We start from the raw sequence: 14,311 nt of genomic DNA on the forward strand, positions 1-14,311 counted from the left end.
AATCTGGCAAAGGTTTGAATCGGGTAAAGATTTGAATCTGGTAAAGGTTTGAATATGGTAAAGGTTTGAATCGGGTAAAGATTTGAATCGGGTAAGGGTTTGAATCGGGTAAAGATTTGAATCTGGTAAAGGTTTGAATATGGTAAAGGTTTGAATCGGGTAAAGATTTGAATCTGGTAAAGGTTTGAATCGGTTAAAGGTTTGAATCGGGTAAAGGTTTGAATATGGTAAAGATTTGAATCTGGCAAAGGTTTGAATCTGGTAAAGGTTTGAATCGGGTAAAGGTTTGAATCGGGTAAAGATTTGAATCTGGTAAAGGTTTGAATATGGTAAAGGTTTGAATCGGGTAAAGGTTTGAATCGGGTAAGGGTTTGAATCGGGTAAAGATTTGAATCGGGTAAAGGTTTGAATATGGTAAAGGTTTGAATATGGTAAAGGTTTGAATATGGTAAAGATATGAATCGGGTAAAGGTTTGAATCGGGTAAAGGTTTGAATATGGTAAAGGTTTGAATATGGTAAAGGTTTGAATATGGTAAAGATATGAATCGGGTAAAGGTTTGAATCGGGTAAAGGTTTGAATATGGTAAAGGTTTGAATATGGTAAAGGTTTGAATATGGTAAAGATATGAATCTGGCAAAGGTTTGAATCGGGTAAAGATTTGAATCTGGTAAAGGTTTGAATATGGTAAAGGTTTGAATCGGGTAAAGGTTTGAATCGGGTAAAGGTTTGAATATGGTAAAGGTTTGAATCGGGTAAAGGTTTGAATCGGGTAAGGGTTTGAATCGGGTAAAGATTTGAATCTGGTAAAGGTTTCAATATGGTAAAGGTTTGAATCTGGGAAAGGTTTCAATATGGTAAAGGTTTAAATGGGGTAAAGATTTGAATCTGGTAAAGATTTGAATCGGGTAAGGGTTTGAATCGGGTAAAGATTTGAATCTGGTAAAGATTTGAATCTGGTAAAGGTTTCAATATGGTAAAGGTTTGAATCTGGTAAAGGTTTGAATATGGTAAAGGTTTGAATATGGTAAAGGTTTGAATATGGTAAAGATTTGAATATGGTAAAGGTTTCAATATGGTAAAGGTTTGAATCTGGTAAAGATTTGAATCTGGTAAAGGTTTCAATATGGTAAAGGTTTGAATCTGGTAAAGGTTTGAATATGTTAAAGGTTTGAATATGGTAAAGATTTGAATCTGGTAAAGATTTGAATCTGGTAAAGGTTTCAATATGGTAAAGGTTTGAATCTGGTAAAGGTTTGAATATGGTAAAGGTTTGAATATGGTAAAGATTTGAATCTGGTAAAGATTTGAATCTGGTAAAGGTTTCAATATGGTAAAGGTTTAAATGGGGTAAAGATTTGAATCTGGTAAAGATTTGAATCTGGCAAAGGTTTGAATCCGGTAAAGATATGAATCGGGTAAAGATTTGAATCTGGCAAAGGTTTGAATCGGGTAAAGATTTGAATCTGGTAAAGATTTGAATCTGGCAAAGGTTTGAATCTGGTAAAGGTTTGAATCGGGTAAAGGTTTGAATCGGGTAAAGATTTGAATCTGGTAAAGGTTTGAATATGGTAAAGGTTTGAATCGGGTAAAGGTTTGAATCGGGTAAGGGTTTGAATCGGGTAAAGATTTGAATCGGGTAAAGGTTTGAATATGGTAAAGGTTTGAATCGGGTAAGGGTTTGAATCGGGTAAAGATTTGAATCGGGTAAAGGTTTGAATATGGTAAAGGTTTGAATATGGTAAAGATATGAATCGGGTAAAGGTTTGAATCGGGTAAAGGTTTGAATATGGTAAAGGTTTGAATATGGTAAAGGTTTGAATATGGTAAAGATATGAATCGGGTAAAGGTTTGAATCGGGTAAAGGTTTGAATATGGTAAAGGTTTGAATATGGTAAAGGTTTGAATATGGTAAAGATATGAATCTGGCAAAGGTTTGAATCGGGTAAAGATTTGAATCTGGTAAAGGTTTGAATATGGTAAAGGTTTGAATCGGGTAAAGGTTTGAATCGGGTAAAGGTTTGAATATGGTAAAGGTTTGAATCGGGTAAAGGTTTGAATCGGGTAAGGGTTTGAATCGGGTAAAGGTTTGAATCGGGTAAAGGTTTGAATCGGGTAAAGGTTTGAATCGGGTAAGGGTTTGAATATGGTAAAGGTTTCAATATGGTAAAGGTTTCAATATGGTAAAGGTTTCAATATGGTAAAGGTTTGAATCTGGTAAAGGTTTGAATATGGTAAAGGTTTGAATATGGTAAAGGTTTCAATATGGTAAAGGTTTGAATCTGGTAAAGGTTTGAATATGGTAAAGATTTGAATCTGGTAAAGGTTTCAATATGGTAAAGGTTTGAATCTGGTAAAGATTTGAATCTGGTAAAGGTTTCAATATGGTAAAGGTTTGAATCTGGTAAAGGTTTGAATATGGTAAAGGTTTGAATATGGTAAAGATTTGAATCTGGTAAAGATTTGAATCTGGTAAAGGTTTCAATATGGTAAAGGTTTGAATCTGGTAAAGGTTTGAATATGGTAAAGGTTTGAATATGGTAAAGATTTGAATCTGGTAAAGATTTGAATCTGGTAAAGGTTTCAATATGGTAAAGGTTTAAATGGGGCAAAGATTTGAATCTGGTAAAGATTTGAATCTGGCAAAGGTTTGAATCGGGTAAAGATTTGAATCTGGTAAAGGTTTCAATATGGTAAAGGTTTAAATGGGGTAAAGATTTGAATCTGGTAAAGATATGAATCGGGTAAAGATTTGAATATGGTAAAGATTTGAATCTGGCAAAGGTTTGAATCGGGTAAAGATATGAATCGGGCAAAGGTTTGAATCGGGTAAGGGTTTGAATCGGGTAAAGATATGAATCGGGTAAAGGTTTGAATCGGGTAAAGATATGAATCGGGCAAAGGTTTGAATCGGGTAAGGGTTTGAATCGGGTAAAGATATGAATCGGGTAAAGGTTTGAATCGGGTAAAGATATGAATCGGGTAAAGGTTTGAATCGGGTAAGGGTTTGAATCGGGTAAAGATATTAATCGGGTAAAGGTTTGAATCGGGTAAGGGTTTGAATCGGGTAAAGATTTGAATCTGGTAAAGGTTTCAATATGGTAAAGGTTTGAATGGGGTAAAGATTTGAATCTGGCAAAGGTTTGAATCGGGTAACGATATGAATCGGGTAAAGGTTTGAATCGGGTAAAGATTTGAATCGGGTAAAGATTTGAATCGGGTAAGGGTTTGAATCGGGTAAAGATTTGAATCTGGTAAAGGTTTCAATATGGTAAAGGTTTGAATGGGGTAAAGATTTGAATCTGGTAAAGGTTTGAATTGGGTAAAGATTTGAATCGGGTAAAGATTTGAATCTGGTAAAGATTTGAATATGGTAAAGATTTGAATCGGGTAAAGATTTGAATATGGTAAAGGTTTGAATCGGGTAAAGATTTGAATCTGGTAAAGGTTTGAATCGGGTAAAGGTTTGAATCTGGTAAAGGTTTGAATCCGGTAAAGGTTTGAATATGGTAAAGGTTTGAATCGGGTAAAGGTTTGAATCGGGTAAAGGTTTAAATATGGTAAAGATTTGAATATGGTAAAGATTTGAATATGGTAAAGATTTGAATCGGGTAAAGATTTGAATCTGGTAAAGGTTTGAATCGGGTAAAGGTTTGAATCTGGTAAAGGTTTGAATCGGGTAAAGATTTGAATCTGGTAAAGATTTGAATATGGTAAAGATTTGAATCGGGTAAAGATTTGAATATGGTAAAGGTTTGAATCGGGTAAAGATTTGAATCTGGTAAAGGTTTGAATCGGGTAAAGGTTTGAATCTGGTAAAGGTTTGAATATGGTAAAGGTTTGAATCGGGTAAAGGTTTGAATCGGGTAAAGGTTTAAATATGGTAAAGATTTGAATATGGTAAAGATTTGAATATGGTAAAGATTTGAATCGGGTAAAGATTTGAATATGGTAAAGGTTTGAATCGGGTAAAGGTTTGAATTGGGTAAAGATTTGAATCGGGTAAAGATTTGAATCTGGTAAAGATTTGAATATGGTAAAGATTTGAATCGGGTAAAGATTTGAATATGGTAAAGGTTTGAATCGGGTAAAGATTTGAATCTGGTAAAGGTTTGAATCGGGTAAAGGTTTGAATCTGGTAAAGGTTTGAATCCGGTAAAGGTTTGAATATGGTAAAGGTTTGAATCGGGTAAAGGTTTGAATCGGGTAAAGGTTTAAATATGGTAAAGATTTGAATATGGTAAAGGTTTGAATCGGGTAAAGGTTTGAATCTCGTGAGGTTTGAATCTGGTAAAGGTTTGAATCTGGTAAAGGTTTGAATCGGGTAAAGATTTGAATCTGGTAAAGGTTTGAATATGGTAAAGGTTTGAATAGGGTAAATGTTTGAATGAGGGGCGGGTTGTGAGAGTTGTTGTTGTCGTGCTTGTTGTTGTTGTTACTGCCGTTATGTTTCTCAGGCCATTATCAGATTCGAACCATTAACCGATTCAAACGTTTACCCAATTCGAACCATTAACCGATTCAATTGGTTACTGGATTCGAACCATTAACCGATTCAAACGTTTACCGGATTCGAACCATTAACCAGTCCAAACGTTTACCGGATTCGATCCATTCACCGATTCAAACATTTACCGGATTCGAACCATTAACCAATCCAAACGTTTACCGGATTCGAACCATTAACCAAGTCAAGCGTTTACTGGATTCGAACCATTCACCTATTCAAACGTTTACTGGATTCGAACCATTCACCGATTCAAACATTTACCGGATTCGAACCATTAACCAATCAAAACGTTTACCGGATTCGAAACATTAACCAATCCAAACGTTTACCGGATTCGAACCATTAACCAAGTCAAGCGTTTACTGGATTCGAACCATTCACCGATTCAAACGTTTACTGGATTTTATTTTATTTTACAGGATTCGAACCATTATCGGATTACCATAGTCCATAATTTACCCTATTTACGCATTCGCATCCGCCTTTTCTACAAATAAATCCACAACACCCCCCATTTTTGTAATGGTACAACCCTAACTTTGAATCCGGTAAAGGGTAAAGAGTAAAGGGTGCTAACTTCATGGACATCTCTCACAATAAATAAATCCGTGTTACGGTGTTAGTAATTATCGGGCTGCCTGCTGCGTAGATCTTTTATCTTGTATAATGAGGTTTAATATGCACTCTAACATGGAGATTGCCCATTGGCCCAAGGGAGGGAGGGGTGTAACTGTTGGACGTTTGTTATGTAATTACGTCGATCAAATCTAGATATCACAGGTGTTATGTCCCAATCAGCGAGTCAAGGATTACGTGTCAAGTGAGTTATTCAACTTCCTTGTCTTCCTCTGCTGCTCTGTCTCATCAGCTCTAGTCTCGAGGCCATATAAATACCACACCTTGCTGCATGCATGTTTGATGTAGTTTTTGTTAACTACCTTGTAGCATACCTGCCTGCTCTACTGCTTCAGCATTAGTTTACCTTTCACCAAGCCCAGGTCTGCTTGGACCCGGGCAGGGATTATACGTTCGTTTTATTATTGCCAAATGGTACTAATATTATTATTGTTGTTATTATTAGTATTAATAAATGCTTTGTCACAATGTTATCATTGTTTTTGGTAGTTATTTTGTAATAGAATTACCATGCCATGGAAGGACCTATTAAATTGATCTATACACCTTAACATGGCACGTGTTTAGAAACATTGGAGTTCTTCCAGATTCTTTGTAGTTAATTAGCCTATTTAACTCATGAGATCATATCTAAATCTATTCTCATTTTGAACAGGTACAGGGGCTTTGCTACTGATCCCGCTGGGGAAGCTTAGAACTCTTTCATATGGCCCCCTCAATAGGAATTTCTGACTATGTCAGTACCTGCAGGAGGCATATTTTTGACCTTCGCCCCAAGCGCCACAAACCATCACGACGCCACTGTTTATATGTATATACAGTATATAGACTGTATATATATATATACAGTCAAGTGAAAAAGTAAGTACACCCCATGTAAAGTTTTGACGTTTTCAACATATTTCAACATACAGCTATTTGATCTTCATTTCAACAATATTGATAGATAAAGGTGATATAATATAACAAATATCATGAAACATTTACATTTTGTAGTCCATTGTATAATTTAAATAAACATAAATGCAAATTTCGCATGTGGAAAAAGTAAGTACACCCCTACATTTATCACTACTTCAAATACCTAAAATTAGAATCAGGTGCACCAGCTCAGGTGCAAATGATTAGAACATCGTTAGAGAGGATCTTGGAGGAACCTGTCTTATTTAAACCTCAGACATTTAGTTTGGTTTGCTCTTTGTTGTTGAAGTGTGCGGCGTCACCGTGCCTCGATCAAAAGAGCTCTCTGAGGCCTTCAGAAAGAAGGTTATAGATGCCTACGAGTCTGGGAAGGGATTTAAAAAGATCTCCAAACAATTTGAAATCAATCATTCGTCTGTCCGGAAGATCATCTACAAGTGGAGAAGTTTCCAAACAACTGCCAACTTGTTCAGGCCATGCCGCCCCAGCACATTCAGCCCGAGAGCAGACCGCAAGATGCTGAAAGAAGTCTCTAAAAACCCCAGAATGTCATCACGGGACCAACAGGTAGCTCTTGCCACTGTTGATGTCAAAGTGCACGAGTCTACCATTAGAAAGAGGCTGCACAAATTTGATCTACATGGGAGGTGTGCCAGGAGGAAACCTTTGCTGTCCAGAAAGAACATCAGGGCAAGACTAAAGTTTGCCAATGAACACCGAGGCAAAGACCAGCACTTCTGGATCAATGTGCTCTGGACAGATGAGTCAAAGGTAGAGCTATTTGGTCACAGTACCAGAAGACATGTTTGGCGAAAACCAAAGACAGCATTTGACCACAAGAACCTGATACCAACTGTAAAGCATGGTGGTGGAAATATTATGGTTTGGGGCAGCTTTGCTGCATCAGGGCCTGGGCAGCTCACCATCATATAATCCACTATGAATTCCTCATTGTACCAGAGGGTGCTTGAGGATAATGTGAGGCCATCTGTCGGAAAGTTGAAGCTCAACCGAAGGTGGACCTTGCAACATGACAATGACCCTAAACATACCAGTAAATCCACCAAGGAATGGCTGAAAAGAAAGAAATGGAGGGTTCTGGAATGGCCAAGTCAAAGCCCGGATCTAAATCCCATCGAGATGTTGTGGGGGGATTTGAAACGAGCTGTGCATGCAAGAAACCCCTCAAACATCGCACAGCTGAAAGAATTCTGCATGGAGGAGTGGGCAAAAATTTCTCCCAGTCGATGTCAGAGACAGGTAGACAGTTATAAGAAACGCCTACTTGAGGTTGTTTCTGCCAAAGGGGGCAATACCACCTATGAGAGCCAAGGGTGTACTTACTTTTTCCACATGCGAAATTTGCATTTATGTTTATTTAAATTATACAATGGACTACAAAATGTAAATGTTTCATGATATTTGTTATATTATATCACCTTTATATATCAATATTGTTGGAATGAAGATCAAATAGCTGTATGTTGAAATATGTTGAAAAAGTCAAAACTTTGCATGGGGTGTACTTACTTTTTCACGTGACTGTATATATATATGACAGATGGCTGCCCGTTCGTCTATTTATGGTTTGCAATGATTGGCTGGTGTGAGGCTAGGTGCAATGTGATTGGCTCCTGGCAAGACTCAATAATGCATTGTATGGGCCTATTAAAACCTGATATTGGAAATCTGATTCCATATTTGACAATCTGAACTCATGGCTTATTATAATTATGTCGAAATATATCGCGAAATTAGAGAAAATTACAAGAGATTGTTTTCTAACCAAATACTAATTAAATAATAGGCTCCACGGGACGTGAGGTAAAATGGCTTCAAAATTCTTTTTTTTCACCCTTTTAAAGGTAATTATTGTATGCCGATATATTTTACACTCTCCAAGGATATCAGTAGTATTTTTTGGGGATTCGAATTCTACTTTTTGCGTCAACTTTTGTTGCTTCATCATTGTCTCTGTTCTTGCTCTTCACGAGCCTTGATGATCTATAAAATTTTTCATTCAGCATTCTTTTATTAGGTATGCATATTTGTCATGTTTAGCGGTGTTTATTAACAAAGTAATGCTACATGTACATAAGATCACCGTCCATGTAACGTGGCTGTCCATGTTGATACGGGTCCCAGCAACGTGTTTCAACGTATGTCGCACACAATGTCATCTTCTTCTTCTTTCATTGGCAACGTATTTCGCTCTCAAATAACGTTTGTTACGCGGTTTTGAACTCCTTCCCGTGCCCTGTACCTTAACCCGATCATCTACCCTTGGAAAGCAGGAAAGGTAATCATCGATTTGCTTGGTTACAAAACAGTTTTGGTCGATGACAACGGAAATTTTGAAGGAACTTCTGGGCAATAAGACAGCAGCAACTGCAAAACCAATAATAGAGCATCAGCAAACAATGTACCCAACTGAGTTCCTGAACTCCCTCGAGATACCTGGCCTGCCTCACTCATCTTGAAACTAAGGGTTGGTTGCCCTATTATGATTCTAAGGTCGATGGATCCACCAAAGACGTGCAATGGCACAGGCGTTGTTAAAAAGCTCAGGAAAAATGTCATCTTTGCAAAAGCTTTGACAGGGCCCTCTGCTGGATACGACTGGAAAAATTGAAACATGGCTCATCGTCAAGTACTCCCCATGGGGAATAAGATATGTTAATTATGATGTCATCGGTGCCTTTGTTATGACGTCATAATTCGACAAGTACAACGCTTGATCCAATCAGTATGAATTTCTTTTCTCTGCAATTGTTAGTCCGATTGACACGAAATTTTCACCATAGGAGCACCTCCACCTGTAGAAGTTTAATGATAATTATGACGACATAGGTCACATGGTATGGGCGCCATCCTGGAAAAACTTCACACCTCTATATCTCTGAAATTAAAATTAGTATTGGGCATTTACATTATGGCCGCTGGGTTTTAGTTAATGCAGTTAGGTGGCTAAATAAATTAGTATATGCTATACACAGTAACGCAGTTCAGCTCTTTTTTGTTTTTTTGTTTCCTCCCATCACATTTCGAGGTTGGTGGGGGGAGGGGGGGAGCTACTACTCTAATGCCTCGTGCCCTGTTAAACATAAATCCAGCTCTGAATATGAGGTATTAATTCCACAAATTCCACTATCACTTTTTGACTTACCTTTTCCATACATGTTTAGATGGCTCCAATTTCCCATTAAGCTTTGTTTCAGCCTCACCATCAATACGTCACAAGGTCATTCTTTCAAGGAAGTTGGCATCAATCTGAAAATTTCTGCTTTCACTCATGGCCAACTTTACGTTGCACTCTCTCAAGTAGGAACTTCAAAAACCTTGACTCTTTTGGCCCCAAATGTGAGAACACAAAATGTTGTTTACACAGAAATCTTGCTTTAATACTTTCAAAATCTGCATATTGACCCGCTACCATATGATTGGGCAACCCTGCAACCACGAGAAGTCAGCGTGAAAATCTAGAAACGTGAGAACTTGAACAAGCATTAGATACAGCACGGAGGCAAAAGAGACAATTAGTACAAGTCTTTCGGTCCCATGAACAGGTTCAGAACAAGTCTGGAAAGTCAGTGGGAAGGAAAGGTGTAGGCAGTGATGGGACCAGAAATGTCCACCCACATTTCCCATCACTGGGGATGCGTACTTTTGCTTGCAATAAATATATAACTCGTCTATTGTCAGGTACTTCAAATGATCTGCACTAAACCCTTTGCCAAACCAAACTGCTTGTCTTTTCTGACGAATGTATGCATGTAGTCACCTTAACAAATGCTTCTGTCATATTCACAACTCTTTGTAACCTGATTTGTTTGTGTCCAAGTGGCGTAGAAGGTCATTTCCCTCTTCAAGTACGACACGCTTCAGTTTCTGGTGTCTGTCAACATTCATCTTGAAGCTCTGCAAGAAAGACAAACATATAAAGCTTGATTATACTTCAATTAACAATAGATGGTTCTGTTAGTGGTTCTCATGTAGTGCAGAAAACAGGGCAAAATGGAGAAGATTGTCATGGGGACCGCAAGGCTAACCCCCGCTCTAGCAGGGAAAATGGCCTTAAAATGCATGTTGTTGTTGTTGTTGTGTTGTTGTTAGTGGTTCTCATCTCTCTTGGAAAGCCTCCATTTTAGGATTTTCAAAGAACATAAAAAGTCAAATAGAAGATGAGCAAAAAGAAGCAACAACATACCATGTGACGCTCCATGTAAGGCCTGAGACTGCACAGGCCTGGTTGAGGGGGTGTCCAATCATCTGTTGTCTCCATTGCACGGGAGAGCCACAGGATCAGTTGATCCAACTTCTGAACAAATGTCTGGAATGTGAGAATCTCGTCATAAGTTCATGAATTGTTTCTATTTTGTTTCTTCATTTTTGTACTCATCGTTGATCCATTCAAATTTTGCAACATTTATGAAATTTCAAACTGCATTATTAAACCAAAAAATAAACATTGGGTTCCATTTGATGAATTCAGCACTGAATGGTAAGGTAGGGGCGTATCGCCATTGTTAGAGGAAAATTTATGGGATAGGAGGGTAAAAAAGACCAATAAAAACATAATAATCAAACAGAAATAGTCATTTTTATATCATCTATGCTTAGACAAAATAATATACAAGGGGTATGTGAAAGTTCACAGAACCGTATAGCCGTATAGGTATCTTAAAAAACTAGGTCTTTGACATTTCGGTAACGGTCGGTTGAGCTTCCGTCCTCAGAGACAGTAATGAAGAAATGGTTTACAGAACATTTCAGTGTTTGTTCTAATTTGAATTTGGGGTTGAAGCAAGGGAACTAAAACCTGAACCAGCGTGTTGGGTTCCGGAATAGGTCACATCCGTCCGTGTTTGAGGTGGTTGTTGGTGATGGCCTGCAGTGTTTACACAAGTGTCCGCATAGGGCTTGATAAGCCGGGTTGAGGTCAGCATGCCTGTTTATTGACCGGTCATCCGACCACCATGCCTCAATAACCTCACAACTTACCTTGGAAGTCGCCATCCCCATGAATGTGGCTTGTCCCCAAGCAAAGGTGTGGTGCAGGGTGCAGTTGTGTGTGCTAATGGTGGAGGATTAATTCCCCCGGCAGGAACAGTTTGCGCAACACTGTGCTAACAGGCTCGGTGTGAGCTGGATGGGTGGGGCCAGCAGCGTCGGGTGGTCTCGGGTCTGTGGTGATGGGAGCGGTCAGCACCCAGCACAGCAAGCAGCACCATGAGGAGGTCAAGAGGACCACGTGGACTCAGAGATGAAGAAGAGCCCAACAGCAAGAAAGAGCTCGTGGTCCGGTGCACCCCCTTTTTATCTGCATGTCCCTCACCCCATGCCGTGACGTCAATTGCCTCACTCCTTGCATGGCCATGATTGGTTCGGCAGTACGGTCCATGGGATCCCTTGGTCTAGACCTTTTACCTTGGACAGCGGGAAATGGCATTTCCAGCCACATTTTCCCACACCTACTTGCTGCTCCGGCCTTCCCGATATAAAAAGAGACATTTAGGACAGATTTAAACAGGCATGGCACACCGAAAGGGGTGAATCGGCAAGCGGTTTTTGATACGCACATATTGGTATGGTTTGACGGTAGCTGACTTTACAAATAACGACACATTCCTCTATAAAACATTTTACCTCACACTTATTCGAAAAACATGTACTAAGGAAATAACTAGTTACACTAATCAATGTTACCCCCAAGGAGGCATTTCCACAACGCAAAAATACATACTGGCCCGAAATAAGGGGAAGGGGCTAAGATAATGGTTTGCTATGAAATAACTATTCTAAGGGACCTGTATGGTGGTTGCCATTACTTTTTAGTGGTTTCCCAAAACCGCAACAATATATACAGTATAAGATTGGGACGGTTAGGATTATACATTTTCAAAAAGAAGAAAAAGCACATCCAACCAAATAAAGTAAATAAATAGATCGACTCGGCTAATTTATATAAATAATAAGCAAGCGCAGACCCAGTTTCAGGCGACATTAGTTTCAGGTGACATTTCCCTCACATCCCAGCGAGCTTCTTTTTGGCCTGAGGTGCATTATGTGTCCGAATGATGAGGTAACTGTCTTCTACTACTACTACTTCTCTAACATGCCTGGTAGGGTCTTAATGGTAACGGCTTAGGGTGTTAGAGTCCTGGTTCATGATTTCAAACACCCAAAAATAATAGCACCAGATGTGTTGACTCAGCACGTCTTCCTTTTGAGGTTGGCAAAAGTGAATACCCACTTGCTGTAGTTAAAAGATCAACAATAGTTGATCTGGGATAGCAGTGGTGGTGCATCCCCCTACCCAAGCGATCGAAGCCAATGAAAGAGCAGCCATTGGGACCCTCTGACTTTGATCGACACATTACCTCCCTTACTTCTAATTATTCCCACCTTAGAGTTTTCCCACCATTTGAAATTTGACCAGGGTATCAACAATATATCATCTACACTTTGTGAATCACAACCTGGGCCAGCATATGGCTTCCCAGCTTCATATCCTTCTGAGGGATGGCACACTTTGTGATGCCAAGTATAAAACAAAGCTCCTATTCGTCTACCCCTTTAAAATTTCACCACAACCCTTTTCAACCCTCCTAAAATTGACTGCATACCCCACTAAAATACGCCATTTTGTGTCTGTCTGTCCGTCTGATGAATTTTTTATGACAATACATTCCATCGTTACTTATCCAATCTCAACCAAACTTGACAGTATGACGAAGGGTTACATAGTGAAGGTTGTAGCACATTCATTTCCCCCCCTCCCCAAGGGGGGTTTCTCCCCCAAGCGGGTTTTCCGTGCCATTGCCGTCAATGGTGTTGCGTGTTGAGGTGTATATCAATGTTAAATTAGCTTTATCGTGGCGTTTTTTCAAAGAAGAAGATTTATCGTGGCATTTTTCCAAAGACGCTTTTAATAACAAAATTAATGATAATTGCATATTATTAATGTTATTACAAAACAATATTAATACTAATAATGTCCCACTTCCCCAAGGCGTTTTTCCTGCAGTGATAACGTGTATAAATAGCTTATCTATCTATAATTCCAGTAATCTCTGTGTGTATGTTTGTATGTTTGTATGTTTGTATGTTTGTATGTTTGTCTGTGACCGCTGTTTCTCGACAACCACGGGTCCGATATACTTTAAACTTGCCAGGTATATTGCTGGGGACCCGAGGATGTGCCTTTTCAAGGTTTCATATTAATCGGAGAAGTAGTTACCGAGCTATGTCCAAAAAACGATTCAACCAATCAGAGAGCAGCGAGCTATCACGTGTGCCGAACGTGGCGAACAGACTCTGCCTCGGACGGCACATTTGAGAGCGTATTCATTTATTTCCCGTCGGCAAACTATGTTGGCGCTATGTTGGCGTTAAACTATGTTTTAAAACTAATTAAAACTAATTTGCGATTCTTTCGCTTTGCGATGCGATTTGCGATTGCGTTAAACTCGCTCGGGCGTTAAACTATGTTTTAAAACTAATTAAAACTAATTTGCGATTCATTCGCTTTCCTGCGCATTTGTGCACGCGATGGCGATTTCTTTACCAAACTCCGCAAGCCGTTAGCTTTGGACCAAACCATTTCATGTAAATAGAGGGGGGGGGGGGGATTGTCACCATACTCGCAAGCCGTTCGCTTTGGACCAAACCATTTCATGTAAATAGAGGGGGGGGATTGTCACCGTACTCGCAAGCCGTTCGCTTTGGACCAAACCATTTCATGTAAATAGAGGGGGGGGATTGTCACCGTACTCGCAAGCCGTTCGCTTTGGACCAAACCATTGCATGTAAATAGAGGGGGGGGGATATACTTTTAGATATATATATAGTACGGGCATGCCCTAGTAGTTATAATGGCGTTTCCGTGTGTGCAACGGCTTCTACAGGAAGTAAAAAATATTATAAACCACAAACACGAATCATGAATTCCATCGTGACGGAATCACCATGTGCACTCTAATTTTTAACATATAAGGTAATTATCTTGAATGCTAAGAAGAGCAGAGAGAATTCAATTATATGTATTGAACCAGAACTGTCACATGGCTACAGACGAGTACTACTCTCAGTGAGGCAGACCAGGTAATGTGACGGAATCACACGTGGGTGACGATTTTCATGGAATTCATCGAATGCTTAGCTTTTTAAATAGTTGCTAATGCTGTTTATATCACTAAATGAAGAAATTTGGAGGAATCCCGACATCCGTGAAGTAAGGTTTACT

At 39.1% G+C, this 14,311-nt stretch overlaps 1 protein-coding gene across 2 annotated transcripts in view; it reads right to left on the minus strand.

Annotated features, from left to right (window-relative positions):
* The window catches only part of LOC137431784 (uncharacterized), a 242,780-nt gene that overhangs the window by 208,705 nt on the left and 19,764 nt on the right, over nucleotides 1-14,311 (minus strand). For both annotated transcript variants that reach the window (XM_068123485.2, XM_068123493.2), the window contains 2 exons: nucleotides 10,274-10,396; nucleotides 9,888-9,984 (listed from right to left, as the gene is read on the minus strand). In XM_068123485.2, coding sequence (XP_067979586.2) covers nucleotides 9,888-9,984; nucleotides 10,274-10,396 — 220 coding nt within the window. The remainder of the gene's footprint in view (nucleotides 1-9,887; nucleotides 9,985-10,273; nucleotides 10,397-14,311) is intronic.

Source organism: Myxine glutinosa, chromosome 1 (assembly GCF_964187855.1).
Source record: "Myxine glutinosa chromosome 1, kmMyxGlut1.1, whole genome shotgun sequence".
Taxonomy (NCBI): domain Eukaryota; kingdom Metazoa; phylum Chordata; class Myxini; order Myxiniformes; family Myxinidae; genus Myxine; species Myxine glutinosa.